At 53.2% G+C, this 23450-nt stretch overlaps 2 protein-coding genes and 1 long non-coding RNA gene across 3 annotated transcripts; all 3 read right to left on the minus strand.

Annotated features, from left to right (window-relative positions):
- Window positions 1-250: 250 nt before the first annotated feature.
- Window positions 251-1462, minus strand: LOC143692090 (uncharacterized; the record flags this gene model as incomplete). The annotated part of the gene is made up of 1 exon (XM_077171643.1): window positions 251-1462. A coding segment is annotated over one exon (1212 nt), but the record flags the coding sequence as incomplete, so codon positions are not given.
- Window positions 1463-4586: 3124 nt separating this feature from the next.
- LOC143691973 (uncharacterized) lies at window positions 4587-13396 on the minus strand. Its single transcript, XR_013179795.1, has 2 exons — window positions 13054-13396; window positions 4587-9828 (listed from the first exon to the last, which is right to left on the minus strand). It is a non-coding gene; the product is annotated as an uncharacterized LOC143691973 (long non-coding RNA).
- Window positions 13397-13974: 578 nt separating this feature from the next.
- LOC143692117 (SWI/SNF-related matrix-associated actin-dependent regulator of chromatin subfamily A member 5-like) lies at window positions 13975-22202 on the minus strand. The gene is made up of 10 exons (XM_077171678.1): window positions 21770-22202; window positions 21529-21681; window positions 20148-20280; window positions 19541-19689; window positions 19036-19155; window positions 18692-18802; window positions 18040-18153; window positions 17299-17421; window positions 15893-16025; window positions 13975-14933 (listed from the first exon to the last, which is right to left on the minus strand). The coding sequence occupies exons 1-10, from the start codon at window positions 21863-21865 to the stop codon at window positions 14758-14760; spliced, it is 1308 nt and encodes a 435-aa protein (XP_077027793.1). The 5' UTR covers window positions 21866-22202; the 3' UTR covers window positions 13975-14757.
- Window positions 22203-23450: the final 1248 nt, after the last annotated feature.

Below are 23450 nucleotides of genomic sequence, written 5' to 3' on the forward strand. Positions count from 1 at the left end.
TGCTGGCACTTGGACCCAGTCGCAGCTGGGCAGGCCGAGGGCTGTGAAGCCGGGACTTGAGCCCTGTGTTTCGGGGGTGCAGAACGAGGCTCGCCCAGGCCTGGAGCACAGAGGCCGAGTCCTGCATTTTGGGGCCCGGGGCCAGAGCCGAAATGCTGCGCGCGAGTGCTCGGAAGGCGGAGCCCCGGCCCGGCGCTGTCCGGGCCCGGCCCCGGCCTGACGGGGGCGGCTTCGGGGCTGAGAGAAGCGCTCAGGCGCTCCCTCGTGGCGATCGGCAGCGGAGGCCGAGCTCCGGCCGAGGCTCTTCCCGGAGCCGGGACACTCGTGGGGCCTCTCCCCGGTGCCCATGGGCGGGGGGTGAGGAGCCGGGAGCGCGGCGTTGCGGAGCCCGTGGGGCCGGCGTTCGGGGGCTCGGGCCCAGCCCCCGCCGCGATCTCGGGTGCCGGAGGCCCCGGGGCCGTTGCCGGGCGGGCGGGGAGGTGCCGGGGGCAGGAGGCGGGGCGGGAGCCGCGGTGTCCCCGGGCCTGGGCGGGTCCCGGCCGGGGCTCGGCGAGCCCGGGCCCGACGGAGCGGGACGGGAAGGCGCGGCCGACGGTTGCCGCTCCCTGCCCGCCACTCCCGCCCGCGGCGCCGGGACACGGAAGGTGACACCGGGACGGGGCTCTGCGGGCTCAGGAGAGCCAGGCCCCTCCCGCCCCATAGCGATGCCAGTCCCGATGGCGACGGGGGAGAGGCGGCACCGCCCGGGGCCCCCCGGCAGAGCCAGGCAGCGCTCGGCCCCCGCAGCCCGGGCCGCGGTCACGGCCCCGCCGCAGCGGCCCAGGCTCCGAGCGGTCCCCGGCGGGAGCAGCCGTCGGGCGGGGCTCGCACAGCGCCGAGCGAGGCTCCCGAGCGATAGCCCCGGGACCGGGGGGGACAGGGGGGCGGGGCCGGCACAGGTGCGAGGGGCGGGGCCACGGAGCGCGGGCACGGGGCGATGCGACGGTGCCACCGCCACCGAGGCCGGGGGTGGCGGGCAGAGCGCCGCTGGGGTGTGCCGGGCGGTGCCGCCTCTCCCCCGTCGGGCGGATGGAAGCGGCAGCGGGCCCGGGACCGGTTTGGGGCCCGGGATGGCCGCGGGCACGGGGCGCTGCCGGGTGCGGGATCGCGGCCGTTCCCCGGTGCGGAGCCGCCGTGTGGGGCCGGCACCACGCAGGGCGCCCTCTGGCGGACACGGAGCGCGGTGCGAGCGCGGCGCCCCCGCCTGGCGGGGGAACGCGGTGCGGGGGGCGGAGCCTGAAAACAGGGGGCGGGGACAGGGGCGGAACCGGGCGGCACAAGGGACGGGGCCTGAGAGAACGGGGGCGGGGCCAGGCGGCACAAAGGGCGGGACCAGGGGCGGGGCCGGCTCAGGTGTGCACGGCGGGCGCGGCTCAGGTGTGCGGGGCCCCAGAGCGGCTGCGCGGGGCGGGGCCGAGGTGTTTTAGACCCCGGAAATCGCCTCGGCCGCCATTTGCTCACTCAGAGCACGGTGCGGACGGGAGCTCCGTGTGCGGGCTCCGCAGGTAAGGCGCGGAGGCTTCGGCCTCCCTTTCTGTCCCTCTCTCTAGCCCTCCTTCCTTCCCCGCGTATTCCCTTTCTTTCTCCCACTTCCCTCTCGCCCTAAAACGCTCCTTTCCTCTCCTCCCAAACCCGACTCCCCCCACTCGTTCCTGTCGTGTCCCTTCCCCACTACTCCCTTCTATTCCTCCTCTTTCCACCGTCCCTCTTGTCCCCCCTCGGCCTTTCCCTTCCTGTCCCGCTTCCGTCGTCACTCCGACCCCTCTCCCTCCCCGTCCTCACCACCCCCATCTCTCCTGTCTCCCCGTCCTCCCGTTTCCTTCTTTTCTCGCAGCCGCGGGGCTCGGGGTGCCGGGCAAGAATAAAGCCCTGAGGGCCGGAGCCCGGCGCCCCCGGCCTCGCTGGGGTCCCCACACGGGGCCGGAGCCGCTCTGCGGGTCCCCCCATTGCAGTCCAACACACCGCCCGACACGGCCGGGGCTCCGGCTTTCCCAACATCACACTGGGGGGGTCCTGGGGTGGGGGGCCCGAGTTACAGGGGCCCCCTCATTAGGAGGGGGTCCCAGGGGGGAGGGGGGTTTAGGAGGGGCCCCCTCGTTAGGAGGGGGTCCCGGGGGGAGGGGGGGGGATAGGAGGGGCCCCCTCATTAGGAGGGGGTCCCAGGGGGGAGGGGGGTTAGGAGGGGCCCCCTCCGGAGGAGGGGGTCCCTGGGGAGGGGTGGGGGAGGGCCCCCTCCGGAGGAGGGGGTCCAGGGGAGGGGGCGGGGTCTGGGGGGCGTAATCCCCCTCCAGGCTCCGCCCCCTTCCCCGGACCCCCTCCTCCGGACGGGGTCCCACCCCGGCCCCCTCCAGGGACCCCCTCCTCCGGACCGGGGCCCGGGAGGGGGGGAGGGCGGGTGGGGTGGGGGGGACGTAGAGGGGGGCACGTCGCTCTGCAGCGTCAACACACGTAAAAAAAAAAAAAATTGCCCGACACACGACCGTCCCCTGCCGTGCTGTCCCCGCCCGCCCCACCCTCCCCCCGGGCCCCGGTCCGGAGGAGGGGGTCCCTGGGGGGGGGCCGGGGCGGGACCCCGTCCGGAGGAGGGCGTCCAGGGGAGGGGGCGGGGCCTGGGGGGTATTACCCCCAGGCCCCGCCCCCTCCCCTGGACCCCCTCCTCCGGAGGGGGCCCTCCCCGACCCCCCCCCAGGGACCCCCTCCTCCGGAGGGGGCCCCTCCTAACCCCCCTCCCCCCTGGGACCCCCTCCTAATGAGGGGGCCCCTCCTATCCCCCCCCCCCTCCCCCCTGGGACCCCCTCCTAACGAGGGGGCCCCTCCTAAACCCCCCTCCCCCCTGGGACCCCCTCCTAATGAGGGGGCCCCTGTAACTCGGGCCCCCCGCCCCAGGACCCCCCCAGTGTGATGTTGGGAAAGCCGGAGCCCCGGCGGTGTTGGGCGGTGTGTTGGACTGCAATGGGGGGACCCGCAGAGCGGCTCCGGCCCCGTGTGGGGACCCCAGCGAGGCCGGGGGCGCCGGGCTCCGGCCCTCAGGGCTTTATTCTTGCCCGGCACCCCGAGCCCCGCGGCTGCGAGAAAAGGAGGACAGTGGGGAATGGAAAACAAGAACAGGGGAACGGAGAAGAAGGTGGGGAGAGATCGGGGTGTGCAGGACAGCAGAGGACGGGGCTGGGGGGAAGGCAGGCTGGAGGAAGGAGCGGGATTGAGGGCGGGTGGGGAGCGACTGGTGGGGGGGAAGGGGGAGCTGGGAGCGGGGTCAGGGGGGAGTCCGGCTGGGGAGGGAAGGCAGAGGATGGGAAAGTAGGGTAGGGTAGGTGGGGTAGAGAACGAGAGAGGGGCGGCCGTAGGGGGGGAGGGAGGGGAGGGCTAGGGGGGAGAGGGAGGGGGGGGGTTTGGGGGGGGAGGGTGTAGGGGGTGGGGGAGGGGTGGAAGGGAGGGTAGAAAGGAGAAATACACAGAAATACAACACAACAGAAACGCAGGAGAAAAGAAACGCAGAGAAAAAGAAATATAGGGCCCCGGCCGGCAGCAACCTCCCTCACCCAACGCCGAGGAGCAAATGGCTCCGCCGGGCCCTCCCCGCGCCTTAAATCCCCCAAGGCCCCGCCCCGCGCAGCCGCACTGGGGTCCCTCACACCTGTGCAGACCCCGCCCCTCGCACCTGTGCCGGCCCCGCCCCCAGGGCCCCGCCTCCCCCCCGCCCCCCGCCCGCCCATAAATCCCGGCGGATCGGCGCCTGTCCCGTTTTCTGCGCGGGATGCTCATCCCGGGAGGCGGCGGGAGCGTCGGTCGGAGCGCTGTGCGGAGATCCGGATCGGGGGCTGCTGCTGGTGCTGCGCGGGGTCCACGGCGCTCGGCTGGGACCGGGACGGGGATGGGGATTTAGGCCTGGGAATTCGTATCCTGGTCCTGCCGCTATTTCTTGTGGAAGCTGGGCCGAGCTGCTTCTTTCTCGGCGGGCAGGGTATGGGTGCCAAGGCCAGAGAATCGAGGTAGGATTGGGGCTGGGATCGGGACCACTATCGCTGCGGTCGGGAAAAGCCGCTCCGGGACAGGCGCTGCCGCTCCGGTTGCGGCCAGCGCGGGGCTGGGTCTCGCCGGGGCTCCAGGCACGCTCCGGCTGCGGCGGCAGGGAGCCGGTGCCGTGCCGCTGCCATGGCCGCCAGGAGGACGACGCTTCCCCGGAGCAGCCTCTGGATCGCGGCTGGCAGCGGGAAGGACACCGAGACCGCCCGTACCGGCCCCGGGACCCCATGGGCATCGCCGCTCGCTCAGCGCCGCCGCCCGCCCCGCGGGGCGCCCCCTGGCGGACACGGCGCCGCCCCGCAGCCCCCCCGGCCCGGTAACGCCACGAGCGCCGCGCTCCCCTACGAGCCCCAGCGCCCGCAGCCCCTGCTCCGTGCCCGCAGCCCCTGCTGGGGGCTGCAGCTTCCCAGCCACGAGCAGCCGCTCTGGGACGGCCGCTGGGGCCGAGGCGTTGCTGCTCCCGCTGCCATTGTGCCTGGGGTGGGACTGGAGCCCCAGGGAAACGCTAGGAAAAACCCCATGGGTTAAAAAACCAGTGCAAACGATTTGTTCTTTATTTCCAGAGCCGTGAGAATCATCAAGTCCAATGTGAGAAGTGACTGGCCCAGCTGTGCATCAAACCCAGAATTTTGGCCTTCTCAGCACCCTGCTCCAAACACCTGAGCCAATCCCAGGGCTGTTCCAAAGGCCCTGTGTGGGATGGCAATGACTGCTGCCACTAAGAGAACTCCTCTGCAAATGCAGCTCCTTCCCTTCTGCTACTGCTGCTTTGCACAGCAGCCCCTGCAATGGCTGTGGGGCAGAACTGGCTGGCACTCAACATGGCAGCACCAAACTCTTCCCCATAGCCCTGATTGTTCTGCCCTTGCCAGGATTTCCCCAGCAGCTGTAAATGTGCTCCCACAATGTCCCTTTGTTTCCCCAGGAAGAAGCCAACAAGACAAGCCCTGAGGGTTACCTTGCTCCGTGGCCAAAGCTCTTCTGGAGAGTGCCGGGGGGCGTTGCCTGCAGGTGAGTGTTGCCAGCTCCAAACCATGCTGGCTGCTGAGGCCAGGGCTGTTTTTCTGGCCCAGGGGCCTCGGTGTCTCCTGCTGGCTGCCAGCCATGCTCCTTGGTGTTCCCTGGCTGTGTCCCAGCTGGCTGGGAGCGCAGGGCAGGAGGAGGCCAGGAGCTCCTGAAAGGCAGCAGCACCTCGTGTCTTTGGCATCTGCAGGGGAGGAGCTGTGCCTGCACTGTGGCTCCTGGGCCAGGGGCTGCTCTGAGCAGGCCCCTGGAAATGCTTCAGCCCGGACAGAGACCACCAGCAGCCCAGCAGGACCCCAAGGAGCAGCTGGCATTGCTGGGAATGGAGGCACGGGCCCTTTGCAGAGGGGCTCAGCAGCAACTCCTGGCTCAGAGCTCCCACACAGCTGCCAGCTGTGGCCCAGCCACCCCAAATCCCTTCCCTCCTCCCCAGCCTGAGGCCATCGGCCATCAGCAGCATCAAAGCCAAGGCCATCTTCCCCCACAGATGTTCAATCCCAGGCAGCAGCCCTCAGAGGTACCTGAAAATCAGTGGGATGGAGTTCGGAGTTTTTCAGGGATCCAGCTGGAAGTGCAGAAGTGATGGAAAGCTTTCCCAGGTAGGTGCCACTGGAGGTGTGCTGAAGACAAAGCTGTGCATCCCTTTCCTGAGAGAAAAGAATTTGTAGAGGCCCCTGCTGAGGCTCTGAAAGGAGCTGAGCTTCTGCAGGGAGAGATGTCCCCCCCTGGGCACAGGGGCTGCCTCAGCTCAGGCTGGGAGCACATCTGGCCACTGCCTTCTCCTGCTCTAAACCATCCACTGGATCTTCTCCATCCTGGAGCTCAGGGGGGTGAAATGGGCTCCATTCCAGGCAGCTCTGGCCAGTGAGCCCAGGGACACCACTGGGCTGAGGGTTCTCAACAGCCACTTCTATGGAATAGAACCCTGGCCTTGGCCCTGTGCTGCTGAGCTTCCTTGGAAGCTCTGCTGGCTCCTGACACAGCTGCTGTCCAAGGCAGCAGCTCTGCATGGGAATGCCCACACTCCATGGGGCACTGGGAGGTTACTGCAGCGGGAATGGAGCAGGGAATTTGGGGCTATGGGTAGAATTCATCAGAACTGGCACAGCTGACAGGGAACCCCAAATCTGGGCACCACACAGAGAACAATCTTTGTCCTGCCCTGTCAGCTCCAACCCCTGGGCTGAGAAGTTTTGGGAATTAAATGGATGGAATGATACAAACCACAGCAAGTGGCATCACCCAGAGGGACAATCCGGGTCCCAGACAATTGCTCCACAATCCACTATGGGGGAAAACACCCTGTGCCTGCCAGGAGCTCTGACTCTGCTTCTCTACCAGCTCCTGAGCAGTGTCAGGGCCACCATGAGGGCCTTAAAATCCAAACAAACCCCCTATCCCACACAGTGAATAATCCAAATAAAGAAATGCATTCTTGTCATCAAAGCTCCAAACTGTGTCAAGAGCTCTGCCAACAAGTTAATGGGATTCCCAAGAATCTCATTAATGCTCTTGGTTTCAGTTTTATGTATTTTTAATCCCTCAGTGGGCAGCCTGTACATCTTATCCTGGGATTTAGAGGCTGAGCAGGGCTGGCTTTGGGTTGACCCCCACCTCTGGCCCCAGCCTGTGCAAACACACCTTGTGCCAGGCTGAGTGAACTCCTCACCTCAGCGTTTCCCTCCTAAATATCCCCTCCTTATCTCTCTGGAGATTCACTGACATTTTGCCCAAACCATGCACTCCTCACCTCCATGTGGCCTCCAAGTGTCCATTCTGTTCCTCACAGGTGCCCTGGTGCCACCGTGTTGGTCCCTTGGCCTTTCTCCAGCCCGAGGCTGCTCCTCTGCTCGCTCTCTGCAGTCTCATCCCACAGGGATCCTCTTCTCCCTTCCCTGCTGGCTGCTGCCAAGGAAGGAGGCCACAGGGAGTCTCCAGTGCTGCCCCCTCAGCCCTGGAGAGTCCTGGCTGTGGGCCCGAGGGGCCTGGGATTTCCCAGGGAAATTGTCTGCTCGTCTCCCTTCAATGACCTCAGCAATTCCCTCCAAAATGCCACCTCACTGCCCCTGACATCCCCTCACATTCCACTGCCCTACACAAACAGTTCTTGGATCCCCTCTAGATCACACCAGGTTTTCAGCCACATGAATGGCATCACCTGTGCCCACTGCTCGTTATTCACCCAACCAAAATCAAGAGCAAATGTTGGTTGGGCTTTAATAACAACTTGAAAGAACTTTACAGCACAATAAATCACCTTTTTCTTCTGTGGGTTTTTTTTCCCTTCAGCTGCTGGGCTTCCCTGTGAGGATGTGTGCTGAGCTCTGGGTGGAGGGGACTGTCAGGCTGAAGGGCTGTGGGTTTGTGTTCTTCTCCCTGGGCATCAGCCACTGCCCCAATCCCTTTGCCCAGGCTGTTCCCTGTGCCTGTGCTCAGGCTGGGGCAGCACAGGCAGACGCAGCTCTCAGCACTCCCTGCTCCAAACACAGCTCTGGCCTCCGCTGCAATCTGGCTCTGCTGGGAGGTTTGCTCCTAGAGAAATCCAAGAATTGCTCATGGCAATGTGGAGAATCAATCTCCACAAAGGGAGGTAAGGAATAAAATCCTGCTCTGGGAGCCCTTGGGATCTGCAGGGCTGCTGAGGGAAGGGGACATTCCCTGCCTGCAGTGCACACAGCCCCACCTGCAGCAGCCAGCCCAGCCTGCCAGCTGGGCTCTGCCAGCCCCTCTCTGAGCACCCTCCCTGTGCTGCTCCCTCTCGGTGCCTTTGGCAATCCCAGCCTGAGCCTGAGCAGCCCAAAGCTCTGGCTGGCAGCCCAGGGACAAAGGGACGCTCCCAGGGATGGGGCACATTCCCAGCAAACGCTCCCAGCAGGGCCCAGAGGCACCCCTGGAGCTCCTGGCTGGGGCTGGCAGGAGGGCACAGCCCCCAGCTGGGCTGGCAGTGACAGCAGTGACAGCAGCCAAGTGCCACGCTCTGGTGGCACAGCACAGACACCCAGGCCAGCACTGCCCGTGGGAGGGGCACAATGAATGCTGCTCCCTGTGCTGCCCCATGCCAGCAGGAAAGCTCCAGGGGCATGGAAACTCCTGCCCCTTCCCCCCAGCCCAGATGAGCACTCCTCAGCTCCCAACACCCAGTTCTCACCTCCAGCCTGCTCCCGGGGCTGCTGCCACCTTCCTGACAAGGTGCCAAAGGCCCCTGGGCACAGGGCTCCCTCTGTGTCTCAGGGCTTGGGCACGGCAGGGACCAGGCTGCTCCAGCAAGGACAGCTTGGAAGCAGAGCAGATGTCCCAGGGCTGGCAACGGGCTGGGGACAGCAGTTCTGAAACCCAGAGTGCTGAAAACAGCCCCCAAAGTGTTCTATGGTCACACCTTGAACATGGCTCCAAAGGGCAGCAGCTCTGGTGCCAGAGCAGCACCTGCACCATTCCCTGTGCCAGCCCTGGCTCACTGAAAAACAAAACAAATCAACCACACCCAGGCCTTGTTTGCACAATTCCTGATCCAAACCCTCACCTTTCCTGCCCAGCACTGAGGCAAATCTGACACAGCATTGAGAAGTGACCTTTGCTGAGAGCAGCCATCATCCCAGTCCTCCAGCCTTGGCAAGATTGTGCAGTGAATGGACCTCAGCTCTACTCCTAAACCTCAATTTCTGTCAGTTTTTGTTAGAAAGATACTGGACAGGAAATCATGCAGCAGAATTTGCAAATTGCACAAGGAATAACAAGGCCCAGAGCAAAGCCAACCACCCCCATCACTGCTGCACCCCAGTTCTGGGAGAAATGCTGATCTCATTTCTAAATACTGCCCTTCCCTCCCACTCAGTCCTTCCCTGCACATCCCTGCAGAGCATGGACTCCATCTTTTGCTGCCAACAGCTCCTCTCCAGCCCAGAGCCCACTGCTCACAGACACAAACTGAGCAAGCCTAAGGCAATGTTCCCAGCAGCAGATGCAATTCCTGAACTCCCTTTTCCCTGGATTCTGAGCCCTTGCAGGAAACTCAGCTCAGCCCAGAGTCTGTTCTGCTTTCCCAGAGGGAAATACAGCCTGATGGGCCCCAGCTCTGGCACCACATTGCCCTTGTTCCTGCTGCCCTGGAAAGGCACAGGCAAAGCCAGTCCCTCAGAGCCCATCCCTGGGCCCCAGGAGAGCTGGAGCTGCTCCCAGATGCCAGGGCCCTGCAGGGCTGTGCTGACACGAGCACAGGCTGACCCCTGTGCCCAGCACCACCCCTCACTCTGCTCCCACGGCTCCCAAATGCTGCCAGCCCTGCCCCTGCCCCTGTGCCAGGGCCGTGCCTGCCCCCAGCCCCAGCAGAGGCTGTCACCCAGCCCTGCAGCGGCTGCCAGCCCTGGCAGAGCTGGGCATGCACTGAGAGCTCCCCAAGGAAGGCCCAGAGCAGCCCTGGGCTGCACAGACAATGCCCAAGCTGCCCTCAGGGCACAGCCAGCACCACAGCTCCAGCAGCCCCAGGGAACTCTGGCACTGCCTCTGCACCTCTGCCCTTCTCCAGCAGGCACAGCTGGGGCTGGGCTGGCAGCAATGGCATTGCCATGGCAGCTCATGCCAGCAGAGAGGAAAAGGGGAGCCCTGTGTCCCTCTGACTCACCCCACAGCGTGGGCAGGACCAGAGCCCTCCAGCGCAGAGCCCTGCTGCTGAAGCCTCTTGCCTTTGGCTGCTCCAACACCAAAGCTTCGGGCAAACATGGGAGGAGTTGGATGATTTTTCCTGCCCTGAAAGAGAGGAGAAAAGAAAATTAAGTCCACTGTGGAAGTCCAAGGATCCCAGCTCTCCTAGCTCTGCTCTGCTGGCTCACTATGGGGTTTTACCCAGGAGAGGTGACACCAATTCAAACACAAACGTGTCCTTTGCCAGCACTTTTATTCCTGACTATTTCAGACAATGAAAGGATGCTCATTTTTCATCTTGCATTCTCTGCCTCATTTGAACAGAACCATTTTTATCCCAGAGCCCACGTGGCAGCCATTCCATCCTTTCCCATTGGACTTGGCACAAAGGAAGGGACACCCGGGATGCTGCACCACAAGAAATCCCAAAGAGAATCCCCTCCAAAACCTCCCAGGGAAAGGGTTTTTGCTTTTGGGACACAAGAAAGGCCTTGGGCCATTTGCACCCACATGGAAAGCCCACACTGAGCACTTGCTTTTAAAGATGTTGCACTTGAAGTTACAGACATGGAATTGCTTTGGGATTTGGCATTTCCTGCACCCACACAAACACATTCAAGGAATTAAGCGCAGAGTCCTGAAGTTTGGTTATTCCAGTGCTGTTTTGGTAGTGCCACTTGACACACCAAAATCCACAGCAACACTTCAAAAAATGCAAAGCAACTTTCACCCCCACAGCCCCCTTCCTTTCCATTTTGCAGTTTTGGGCTCCTCTTAAGAACAGCTTAAAGAAAAGAAGAGAAAAGGCCAGGACCTGCTCCCAGCCAGTGCCCCAGCCACCTGTTTGCCAGAGATTCTCCTTACAGCTGATGGCTTTTCTAAGAAAGCTCCAGCTCAGCCTTATCACAATCCCCTGGCAGCCCTCACCACGAGCCCCAAAGGCCAGGGCACATCTGTGTGCTGCCTCAGGAAGCTCAGGGGCTCTCTGGGGGACAAAGCCTGGTTTGGGCCCAGAGCTGACTCTGCTCCCTGCTGGCTGAACTGTGCAGCTGTGGGATGCAGCTGGGTGCTGCAGGGCAGAGTGTGTCACCCTCTGTGCCAGCCAGGCTCCAAAGGCAGCCCTTGGTGCCCCAGCAGCGCTGCTGGAAGCGCTGGCAGCGCTTGGCACAGATGGGATGGAGCCTTCCCACAGCTCTGTGCCCTGGCACCGAGGCTGGCACAGCAGAGAGGCCGATGGCAGCAGAACAAACCCAGCTGGCTTTCCATGGGCACTGATGGGACTGAGAGCCCCAGGCCAGAGCTGCTCCCTGCCCAGCCCAGGAGCTCCCAGTGCGGCTGCAGGGCACGGGCTCTGAGGGAACCCTGCAGCTGGGACAGGAACGCAGCAGCGACAATTCCCAGGCACAAAGAGATCCCCACCTGCTCCAGCAACTGAACCTCTGGGGCTCAGCCCCACGGGCTGTCCCTGCTCCAGGCAGGAGGAGCCACACAGCCCCCGAGGCTGGGCTCACCCCCTGCCCTGCCAGCAGGAAACAAGGGCTTCATGAAGCTTGGGGACACCTTCTGTCCCCAGAGGGCTCTGACACAACATCCAGCAGTGTGGATCTTTAATAAAGACACCTCGGACCTATCCTTGCCACACACTCGCCTTTGTTATTGCCTCACAGTCTCTGCTTTAAAATGTTTTGCTATTACAAGTGTTTAAACAAGACTGACCGTGAGCCCTGCACCCTTGCCGTGCTCCAAGCCCGAAGGCAGAGCTGGATATCCTCACACTCATCCAGCCTGAGGGAGCTGCTGCAGCATTTAAAACATTTACAAACCACCCCTGCCCTGAGGCTGTGCAGCCCTGGGAGGTGCCTGGGTGCCAGCCCAGCATTAGAGATGGGACATCAGGAGAGCGAGCAGACAACGCCCACTGCAGCCTCTGCACTCTCGGCGCTGCAGCTGCACGATCCTCACTGCTCAGCGACTCTCAGCTCTGATTCCAGGACTCCCGCCAGGAAACTGAGGGCCCTTTCCAGATGCAAATCCCCACAGAGCCACTGCTCTCCTCTCCACCCACCCTCCTGCTCCACCTTTTACCCCTTTGGTAGCCACCACCCCACCCAGGACACAGAGGAGGCTCTCGGGTGCCAACTGAGACCCAAATCGATCCAGGTGCCTCAGGAAATAAATACAAACCAACTCCTCCCTTCTAGGCTAACAAAATGTCCTGGTGCCCAGTTCCTGTTTCCTAAGGCAAAACCCACGCATCAGGGGAAAATGGCAAGTCCCAAACCCAACCAAACCCGGTTTGGCATCGGTTTCCATCAGGACCGTTCAGGTTTCCCAGTGCCCCTCAGCTGCAGCCACAGGAGCAGCTTCTCTCTGGGACCCAGGGGGGTGGGCACAGGGACACCCATCCCGCTGCTTCCCGGCAAACAGAGCTCAGCCCAGCCCAGAATGGAACAGAACAAATGCAGTTCTTGCCCTTGCCATTTATGTCTGAGCTCTGGCACGCTGTTATTGAGCACAAAACTCCCGAGAGGGGACAGTCTGTAACTACTGCTCTGGATCAAGGATAATCTGTCAGTTCGTGTATGCACTGCACAGCTTTCATAAACAGCACTGTAACAGACACTAGTTTAGACTATAATACTATAATAGACTATAATAGAGACTGTGAAATGTTCAAATGCTTTTACACGTAAGGAACTCAGAAAATGGTCTCAGATAATGAGGTGATTTCCCACAGCTGGGGACAATCTTATCTGAAACACAAGATAACAGAAACAGAAACCAGAGCACTGAAAAAAAAAAGGAAAAATTTACTGACCCTCGTTATCAAATAACGAGGGACTGAAAATAAAACAGGATGGCACCACAGGAAGAAATAAAGTATATTGGTTTAATCCACAAGATGGCGCGAAGGTTCCAACCAAGAAAAAGAACATCTAAACTGAAAAGGACTCTTGGAATATGTATAAACTCTAATGAATATGCACACCCCACTGCAATGGAACAGAATCTAGAGAACACAGTTTAAGGGAACCGGGTGCTCCTGGCAAACAGCCAAGCACCCCAGCGCTGCCTTTTATCCCTTAACAAACGTGTAAAAATTCTAGAGAGTGAACTCTGTTTCTCACCCAATAAAACGCTGTTCCCGCAGCTGGGACGAGCCCCACCTTCATTCCACGGCACACGATCCCAGAGAGCCGCAAGGCCCGGGACAGAGCCGTGCCACCCGCAGCGGGTCCCACGCAGCAGCGCCCAAAGCAGCCCCGGCCCCCTGTGGGTGCCCCCGGCCCCGGTGCCCCCGGCCCAGCTCCCTCCCCTCCGGCCGCTCACCTGAGGGCACCGCCCGCTGCCTCCCGGCGCTGCTGCCGAGCCGAGGGCATTGTCCCCGCTCCTGGCCCAAAGGCCGCGTTCTGCGCTGCAGGGCGCGCTCCGGGGGACGCGGGGGCGGGCAGGGACAGGGTGAGCCGGGCTGCGGCGGCTGTCCCAGCGCTCTGTCCCCTCCCGGGGCTCAGGCCGGGGAGCGGGGCCCTGCCAGTGGCCGCCATTGCAGCGCGGAGCAGAGTCAGGTAGGGCTGAAGAGCCGAGTGTGGCCGAGTGGAGCCGACAACAGCCGAGTGTGGCCGAGTGGAGCCGACAACAGCCGAGTGTGGCCGAGTGGAGCCGACAACAGCCGAGTGTGGCCAAATGGAGCCGACAACAGCCGAGTGTGGCCGAGTGGAGCCGACAACAGCCGAGTCTGGCCGAGTGTGGCCGACGACAGCCGAGTGTGGCCGACAGCAGCCGACAACAGCCGAGCCTACCCGAACGGCCGACTCTGGCCGCGATTTGCCGAATCCATCCGAGCTTAGCTGAGGTGAACTGAACAGAACGCGACGGAACCGCGTTCAGCCCAACCGAACTAGATAAGCCCGACCGAACTAGATAAGCCCGACCGAACTAGATAAGCCGAACCCACCTGAACATTACGGCGTCGCTCACTCACCCATCTCTCAGTGTGGGCAGGCACCCTCAGCTCCAAGGAGCCGTGCAGAACGAGCGCTCTGTCCCTTGGGAAGCACGGAGTGATCAGCCCCAGGGACAGGAAAGTACAGACAAATGCCATGGTCAGCCCTGAGGATTCAGGAGGATTCCAAGCCAGTGGCCCAGAACCTGCCACAATTCTATCTACAATTGCAATGTAATTACGGTGGGACAGTGCCAGGCTGGAGTTCAGAGAGCTCAGCCGTTCCACCGGGGCTGGGGACATGACTGAGGGGGTTTTGTGTCAGTCTGATGGCCCTGAGCAGCATCAAGAACCAAAAGGAAATTTTACAGAAATGTTTTGAGATGGATTGCCCCAAAAACTTGGGCTGCTTCTAGGGGGACAAAAGATTGAAAAAGCTTTCTGTTGAATTCCTGTCAGAAAGTCCAGACCCACTGGTTCAGCTATGGAAGGGATGGATATGATGCACCACAGAAAGAGACAAAAGCAGAAATGTTAAAAGGTCTATCTCCCATCCTTCCCCAAGACTGTTGGATCAGTCTTTTTTAAGTGCTCTCTAATCTGATGTTTCTAACTCCCTCTGTCTTCTGCCATCTCTACCTGTTTCTACTTTACTCCAATTCTCTCCACCTGTTTTCCTATGTTTCTCTCCCCCCTATTGCTCTACCCACCTACCTCTCTCCCTTCTCTTCCTCCATTTCTCTCTCTCCCTCTCTCTATCCCTCTCCATCCCTTTATCTCCCCCATTTCTCCCTCTCTCCATCCCCCTCTCTCCATTTCTCTCTCTCTCTCTTAATTTCAGTTCCACGTGTCCAGAAGGAACTGTGCTCCTCCCCAAGGCCTGTACTATGTGGAGTTACACAGCGCTCTGAACTGTGTGCTGTAATACAGAAGACTGTTACAAACACCAGGGTAGACCATAGCTAAGGGTGTCATCACAGCACTTCCATGGGATGGAAAAGCCATAGGAAGAAATTGCTGAGTGTTATGCAAAGAGACCAATGTCATGCCCAAGATGTCTTCATACATCAGCAGCACTGGTCAGACAGGGGTCATGCATCTCCCCTCACTGGCACCAGGAAAAAAAAAAAGAAACTGAGCAAACCCACCTTTGTATCGAGAGCCTTTTTTATGCTGATTCGTCTCTGAATTCTAGCTTCTCCTCTTTCAATCTGAGCCATGATCTTCTCTATGTCTTGGAGTTCATTGCATCTTTCCCAGAACACAGCTAAGAAAAGAACAACTTCTTAGTATCTTATCATGCATTGTAAAAGTCAGGGGTTTAACCTTAAAAAAAGGATGTTAGCTGTTCCTTCCTTTTACCAGAGCTTACTGCTGTGTAACAACAGACATGCCTTGAGCTGGTAAGAAACCTTCCCTTCCAGCTACCATGTGCTGCAGTAGTACAAATGCTGTTTTGAAGAGGGTAGATATAGGAATCTTCAGTTTAAGTGAGGTACAATACAGGCCAGTAAGACTTTTGTGTGTCAGTCTCCTCAAAGGAAACAAAGCTTCTTCAAATGAAAACGGATGTAACAGAATAGAGTTTTATCAATAGAAGCAAGAGGGCAACTGAGTGCCCGAAGACAAGCAAGTGCCTGAAAGACCATTAGGTGTTTAAATAAGGGGTTTTTGTACAAGATTTTTGCACATTTTCAACTTGCTCTGTACCTTTAGAAATGTAGTGCCAGGACTTTGCAGCTACACTACAGTGGAAAAAAATCTCTTCTAATGCGAGGTTAAGACTCAGGTTACCAGTGGTGGCTGTAGGTTCAATCGTGATGTATTTACTGAGTTCTGCTCTCGAGGAGGAGGTAAAGGTTAACTTCTCATTAATGAATACAAGGAAAAGGGAAATCTCTTCAGCTAAGCAGTGTTTCTCAGCATTTCCCTTTGCAAAAATTAACAAGAACTGAAGACAGTGCTACCCAGTTAGATTCAGGATACAGTGAAGTGGCTCAGCAGGAGTTTAGGTGTGCATTTTAGTACAGCCTTAGTTGTGCAGGCGGTAATGATGGTAAAAGACAGAGCAGCAGATCCAAAATACATCAATATAATTCTACCCCAAAAATCTTAGAACAGCAGTGTAAGAAATTCTCAGCAGTAGGATGTTACCATGTTCTCAGGCAGTTCAAATGAGCCAAGCAGAGTTAGATACTCTCAGAGCTGAGTACAGAATTAAGTTACCTGAATACTCAATGACTTCCTCTGGGGTTTTTCCTTCGACTTCTCGTGCTATATTTTCAATGTCATCACGGCCCCACTTCTCATTGGCTTTGAGGAACTGGTTGAAATCTCTCTTATTCCAGTTAGTGAAGCCCTATACAGCAATCAAGAGGAAACATTGCACAGAGGTTCAGGATTTGTCCATCTCCAAATTTGATTCAACTGGTTTCTTGAAATTGCCTGTAACACTTCCATCATTCCACAGTGTTAAACCTTTTCTTTCTCTGCAGTTTAATTTAGTAGAACTCTTTTTATACTGCAGTCACTGTAATTTAGTAGAACTCTTTTTATACTGCAGTCACTGTAGTCTCTCTATTTCAATACTGCAAAATGACTAGCACTAGTTCTTTATTTACCTAGTCATTTCTGGTAAGTTTTCAGCTGAAAAATTAATCCCTCCTCCTAATAGTCTCTCTGTGGGATTACTTTCTAAGAAAAAAAAATTGCTCAAGTGAAAGTAGTGTAATGGCTTTTGTTTTGTCAAAAAGGCCCCCCAAGTGCCTCACAGACACCCTCAGCCATTGCATCATTGCAGTGACCACTGCATGGTCACTCTCCCTCAGAAGGACTAAAGCCACCTTGTGATGGTGATTTTCAGCAGAGACACAAGTAGCACTGCTGAAGTCATGAGCTAAAGTAGGTTCATTTCATATTACCAGTAGCTTTTACAAGTAGTGGGAAGTAGCAAGTTCTGCCAGCCATGTTGTGATTTAGCCACAGCTTACTGGACTGTACTGATTCCTGACCTCTGTGATTCTGGTGTCTCCACAGTGAGCTGTTCCAGCTCATTACTACGCAAGCAAGAAATCCTGTCCTGTAATTCCGATCCCCTGCCAAAATACAACGTGTAAATAAAATATCCAAATAAGGCATATCAAGCATTCACCTGGTTTTAAATTATTTAAATATACAGGCTTCCTAATTATATACTTATTCAGCTCACACCCTCTTTTAGTGAGGGGAACTATCCACTACCAGATGTGGTTTAGGAAAACTGACTGTTCAGACCCCAAGATTCACTTCCATAAGGGTGTGAAACTGAGGCAGAATATGTGCATTAAATCATGTGGAATGCAGCACACCCAGCTCTGCAGCCATTCTGCAAGGTTTCATGGAAAGACATCACAGTCTATAGTGAATGCCAGACTAGGATTCAGGAGAATCCTTGGTGCACATTCCTCAAAGATATCCTATGACATAGGCCTATGACAAACCTAATGCTGGAAACTCTTTTCAGTCTGAACCAAACTGTGCAGATGTGTTAACTACGGCACATGCCGATCAGTGACCAAGAAATGTTCCCATAATGCTGTGAAACACAAAACAAGCTTTGGCTGATTTCAGTCTCACTGAAGAACCGACAATACCCGGGTTAGAAGTTTCTCTTTTTCTTCTAGTTCTTCATCATTAAGAGGTTCAGCCTCATCAATCTTAAGCTGCTCTTCCTTTTGTGCTTGGGCTGCATTTGGGAGATCAGGATTACGAGGTACCTGAAAGGTTTTGCACTTTGTAAAACTGAATTAATTTTTCACAGATAATTACTAATTGTCACCTTTTTGTTAATATAACCTAATAGCTTCGACAGCTGAACATGATTTTATTTCATTTAAATTACTGTGAAAGGCTGGAAAAGTACTTATTCTCCTACTGTTGCATTAAACTGTTCCATTGCAAGAATTTAGAGAATAACACAGAAGGGACTGGACCTTAAAGATCACCTCTTTTCCAAGCCCCTGCTATGGGCAGGGCCACCTTCTGCTTAGACAAGGATGCTCAAAGGCTCGTCCAACGTGGCCTTGAACACTTCCAAGCAAGTGGAATGTGGGTCATCCACAGCTTCTCTGGGCAAATTGTGCCAGTGCCTCACCACACTCACAGTGAAGAATTTCCTTCCAATATCCAACCCAAACCTGCCCTCTGTCAGTTTAAAGCTGCTCCCTTGTAAAAAGTCCCTTTTCAGCTTTCCTGCAAGCCCCCTCTAGGTACTGAAAGGCTGCAATTTGGTTGCTCCAGAGCCTTTGCTTCTCCAGACTGAACAATCCCAACTCTCAGCCTTTCCTCCTAAGAGAGGTGCTCCAGCCCTCTGGTCAAGGAAATTCTTCAGTTACCTTGTAACCAATTGTTTTCCTGTCGTAGAGAATCTCTTTTTCCAACAGTTCAAACAGGCGAGGAGGAAAGAACTGGAAGTCCTGTACATTTGGCTGTTTTGGAGGCCGTGGAGCCTGAAACACAAAGCTTGCATTTGCTCCCTTTCACATCCAGAATCTGCTTGCTTGTAAGAAGTAATTTAAGTTTATGAGCAAACAAAAAGCATTATTGTTACAAAAATGCACTGTCTTAACTTGGGGGGAAAAAAGTCACACCATGCAAGACACACCAACCACCACAAAGAATTCTAAAAGTAAAAGAGCAGTGAGAGAAGGGGAAGAGAGGTCTTTTGGGAGGAGGTGGCTGGTGAAAAAGTCACACGTGTTTAAAGCATTAATCTTCCACAGGAAAATTTACAGCTGCTTAAATAAGAACTAGAAAAAACTTGATCTTAGCCTCCCTAACGTCTTACAAGTTTCATACTGTTCTTATTTTTTCTCACAGAAGTTTGTCTCAAGTCTTTTGGAAATTTTTTCTAAATTTAGATAGTCCCTCCACTTTATAAAAGTGAACAGAGCAGTTTTTATGACTCAAGACCTATTTGTTGCTTAGAGCTTCAGCCATTTACCATACATATTGAAAAAATTTATTTCTTTTGATTAGTCAACTCACCTTGGGTGCTTTTGGTTCACTGACTCGAAGAGCCTCTCTGAAGTAAGCATCCACAGCATAATTGGCTTTTCTTTCTCTTTTAGGGGGTTCAATCCACTCTGTAAATGCCAACTATAAAAACAAAACCCATCACCCCCAAAACCAAAAATTAAGTCTTGCAAGATCATGAGACCAGCTACAAGTTTTATGTAAAATTAGATCTACATCTACTTCATTATAAGTGTTATAAGTGTTATTTAAACTATTTTCATAGATGACACTGTATTTTACCCAATACCTCTTAAATAAGTATGACTAAAACATGCAATTCAGGGCATTCCTCCAAAAGAAACTTAAAACATTACCTTCTGTTTTTCTCTGTAGTCTTCCCCTTCAAAATTATACACGCTAGATTCAGTATCCATAGTAAAATTCCTAAGGGAGCTTTCACCCATCTTTGAAAGTTTTTCGTTCATTTCCGCAGTCTTGGACAGGGGATACAGAAAAGAATAGTAGCCATTTGGATGGTACTTCATTATTTAACATCTCATTCCCAGATAGAACGGGGGCCATTTTGGAAGGCACATCATTATTAAACACCTCATTCCAGAAAGGAGCCACTCTGAAAGGTACTTCATTTTAAAACATCCCATTGCCAGAAAGAAGAGGAGCCATTCTAGAAGGTACTTGACTATAAAACATCTTATTGACAACATCAGAAAAAACAGACACGATTGAGTAACACAAAAACCCTCTACAGCAAAAACCCCTTTTCTCTCCAGCTTGGAACCAAGTTATCATCCAGAGACTCACTATCTTGCCATCACATTCAAATCTACAGGTGAGCTTCCCCTTTACAAACCTTCTCACCTTCTTTGCCCCTCTTTCCAAAATGTGATCAATATCTTCATCTGTAATCTCACTATCCTTTGAAGCAAACACGTGTGTTGCTCCATGTCTGATCATTTGCAGCATTTCATCCTTTCCAAGTTTATTCAGGTTTTGATCCACCAATCTTCCTAAAGATAAAAATGCTTGAGGATAGCAACTCACTGAAGAGTTTATGTTATGGAAGGAGCAATACAGGATTTTCTCCCCCTTATATTTCCACATACAAACTACATATTACTGATTCCAAGCAAGTCAACTAAGGTTACCTTACTTTTCTCTGTCTATTAGAAAAAGGAAAGGCATTCATTTAAATTTAAAGTGAAAGAAGAAACTGAGTGCTTTAAAAAGTCAAATATGACTATACCCCACTAGGCAGGTAAGCAAAAAGTTAGTGAGGAAATGCCTACTCCTACAGTAAAACAAATTTCCAAGTGGATGAGGCCTTTGCACATGAACTCCCTTCAGAGTTCAGATGAGGCAAAAGCAACACTCCCACTGGTTCTTACTGGCTGATTGCACCATGATTTACAATGGGAGAAGAAGGGAATTTCATCCTAGATCCGAAGTGCCTTCATATAATACTTGCCTTGCTGGATGACTATGGAATCCAGGCGCAGTTTCATTTCTGCACGCTCCACTATCCTTTCCTCCACGGTATTGTCTGTAATAAACCTGAACACACGGACAGTCTTGGTCTGCCCAATTCTGTGCGCTCGATCCTGCCCAAAACAGTAACAAAAAAGTCAGCACTTGCCTTCCAGCATGACTACATAATGAGGTTTAAGATTTTCATTATTTACAGCACACAAATTTACAAAACAGAACAGCACAGGTTACTAAAATGTTTACAGCTATCCATGGCTACCCAAGATATTACATTTTTATCTACATTGCAGGTTTGGGGTTTTTTTTTTTCAATAACACTGACAGTGAGTGTGTCTCTATGTGTCATAGCTAAAAAACAGCAGGATTTGGGGTTTTTCATTAAATCACACACAGAGGAGAAGATTTGGATGCTTCTGACCTTAAGCAACCTTCTGTAGAATCAAAGCATGAAGAAATCATCTCTCTGCTGACCAAAAGCTGCCTTTCTCAAAATCCTTCAGTAGTGCCATGAATAGTTCAAGAAAAATACAATAACCCTGCCTCTCCTGACTAGTGAAACATGAACCACTGTGAGAATCAGTATTCTCAACACACACCTGTAGTGGTAGCTGGTACTGCCTCATTTGAGCTATTAGACACCAGTTCCTTCATTCTTTTGAAGTGATTTTTGCTAGAGTACTTGAGACCCACAGGTTAACTGAAATAATTTAAGACATTTCCAAGACTTCTCTCTGAAAGGCCTCATTTGTCAAAAAAAAAAAAAACCAAAAAAAACCCCAACCAAAAATCCAAAAATCCACTGGCAGTTTTTAGATAGCTTTGCTTTCTTAGGTGGTCACTAATGTCCTTGACATGTATCCAGGATGGAGATGCATCCACATCTACTTAAAAAAACCCCTAAGGATAGTTACTAAAATGAGATCCTTTCATTACCATCACCATAAAAGCAGTTTTTGAAAACTTTAATTCAACTTTTCTTTATCTCATTTTCAAGATCGCAGGAAAAACAGTGAAAACACATTCACCTCCACTCCCCACAACAGCTTTATAGTTTTGGGATTAACAACCTAGATTTAATTCATTTTTACTTACTCAAGTAGGCTATTTGCATTAAACAATACTATGAGGTGTAGCACACACCCAGCATTTCCCACTACATAAAACACTGTATAACCCAAATGTGACTGAGGACTAATGGTTCCACACAGTGGAAGCTGCACTTGAACTGAAAATTAGTCTTACAAATCCTGCTCCTGTGCTAAAATGGGAAAATACCAATTTATTTTGGAAGTACACATTTCTAGCAAAGTACTGTGAGAAAAAGAAAAACAAAACCCCATAATTTCCATCTGGAATCTTACCATAGCCTGGAGATCTACTTGTGGATTCCAGTCTGAATCAAAGAGAATTACAACATCAGCAGTAGCCAGATTGATTCCAAGACCTCCTGCTCGTGTACTCAACATGAACACAAATTTTGAGCTGTCAGGATCATTGAATGCATTAATGGAAGCCTAAATCAATGAAAAGAATGTATCAGTTAAACAAAATGTTTTACAAGTAGTATTTTTACATAAATACAATCCCTGAAGTTGTAAATACCTGTCGCTCATTGTGAGGAGTTTGTCCATCCAGTCTGCAATATTCGTAATTTCTCCACATACAGTAATCTTCCAAAATATCTAGAACTCTTGTCATCTGCCTGAAGATTAGAACCCTTGAGCCTGTTTGGGTAAAAAGGTTTCTTATGCTTTCACCAAAATGTAAGATTAAACAAACTCTCCAAGTCTGCACTACCAGAAAAGGAAGGAGGGCAATTCCATGTACTAAGAAGAAAAGTCGTTTGAATTTCAGACCCAAACTACAATGCAGGGCTGCAGCTGCTGCTGCCACAGCACATCCATGCCATAGGACACGTTTGTCTTACCCTGATATGTCACTGTCTAATTAATGGCTGGCTTCTCCTTTTCATTTTGTGTTGTACTCCTCAAGAAAAAGTTCCCAGACATGGCAGAGTAAGATGGTAGCACAAATATAAAAACATTATCAAGTATAAATAATAAAATTTTGAAGTATTTGATTGTTTTGGATTTAAGATCTCTAGAAATAAAGTGAATTCTTCTTAAGTACTTGTCAGTTTACTGCCAAGAACAACCTAAATAAAAAAAAAAAAAGAAAAGGTTCAGTACTTTATGCATATACACTCAACCATTTCCAGTCTACTGGAGAAATTTAAGTAAAACACAGGATATAACAAAGTTTCTACTTCCTTTTGTCCTTTGGACTCAAGGGTTAATACTGAACTCTCTTGTTTAAGATGCTAATTTGATTTGAGACCAGTCCAGTATTAATTACAACACCTCATCAATAAACCTGATATCAGGAAGAAACCAAGATCAAAAAAGCACAGTAACCACTGAATTGCTTGGTTTTCAGTCTTGAGTTATACAGTCACAGCTGCTTGGATGATACCTAGATACAAAGTACAGTTTACTTCTATACTACAGAAGGTTGAGGTTTGGACGTGGTTTTGTTTTCCTGCAAAGTGTCCCCACTCACAAACCTACATCCAACTTCTTTAGCAAAGTTACTACTGTAAGCATACTCAAAAAATAGTGAGCTAAAAATTTATTCCAGTGTCAAAAACTCTGTTGCAAGTGACTTTTACAGTAATCCATTTCAAAGCTCAAATAACTTTAAAACAACTCAAGAGTTCCCCCATGTCTGAGTGTTTATAGAATACACAGAAAAACCTCAGGTACTGTTCAAAATCACATCCAGCAAGAAAGACCAACATTTCACACAGGATTTGACTTGAGCTATGTATGAGGACTCTGAATCTGAAATGGTCCTTCATGGCAAATCAAAGGCGTGGCTAAAATACTACATAATTATATTTCAGATAGCTAAGAAAACTATGAAAGAAAATCTAAAGCCCCAATCAAATGATGTTTTTATGGTGTGAACTTAGCTGCGATGAAAAAGTGGGAAAAAAAAAGAAATCAAAACACTTCAACACAAAAAGCCATAATGGACTATTGATCCAAGCTGGTATCATACTAGAAACCAACAGTAATCCTGGCTAAAGTCCGCTGGGTTTTGCTCAGAATACACAAAAATATTACTGAACCAAAAAACTCTCAAAACCCCAGAAAGGAGATGTATACCTTGTTCTTTCAACTTAGGCAGCAATTTGTCTAGAAGTACCATTTTGCCACTGTTAGTGACCAAGTGCATGTCTGTTGTGTAAGGTGGGCCAGGCTCTGCTCCATCAAAGAGGTAC

This window comes from Agelaius phoeniceus, chromosome Z, assembly GCF_051311805.1.
Source record: "Agelaius phoeniceus isolate bAgePho1 chromosome Z, bAgePho1.hap1, whole genome shotgun sequence".
NCBI lineage: Eukaryota > Metazoa > Chordata > Aves > Passeriformes > Icteridae > Agelaius > Agelaius phoeniceus.

Coding starts and splice junctions, on each gene's coding strand:
- LOC143692117 (XM_077171678.1), bottom strand. CDS start 21,865: ATGACAAGAGTTCTAGATATTTTGGAAGATTACTGTATGTGGAGAAAT. Junction 18,803..19,035: donor ACTACAGAGAAAAACAGAAG/GTAATGTTTTAA, acceptor TTGTTTTTATAG/TTGGCATTTACAGAGTGGAT. Junction 14,934..15,892: donor GGAAGTCATTGAGTATTCAG/GTAACTTAATTC, acceptor TTCTTTTCTTAG/CTGTGTTCTGGGAAAGATGC.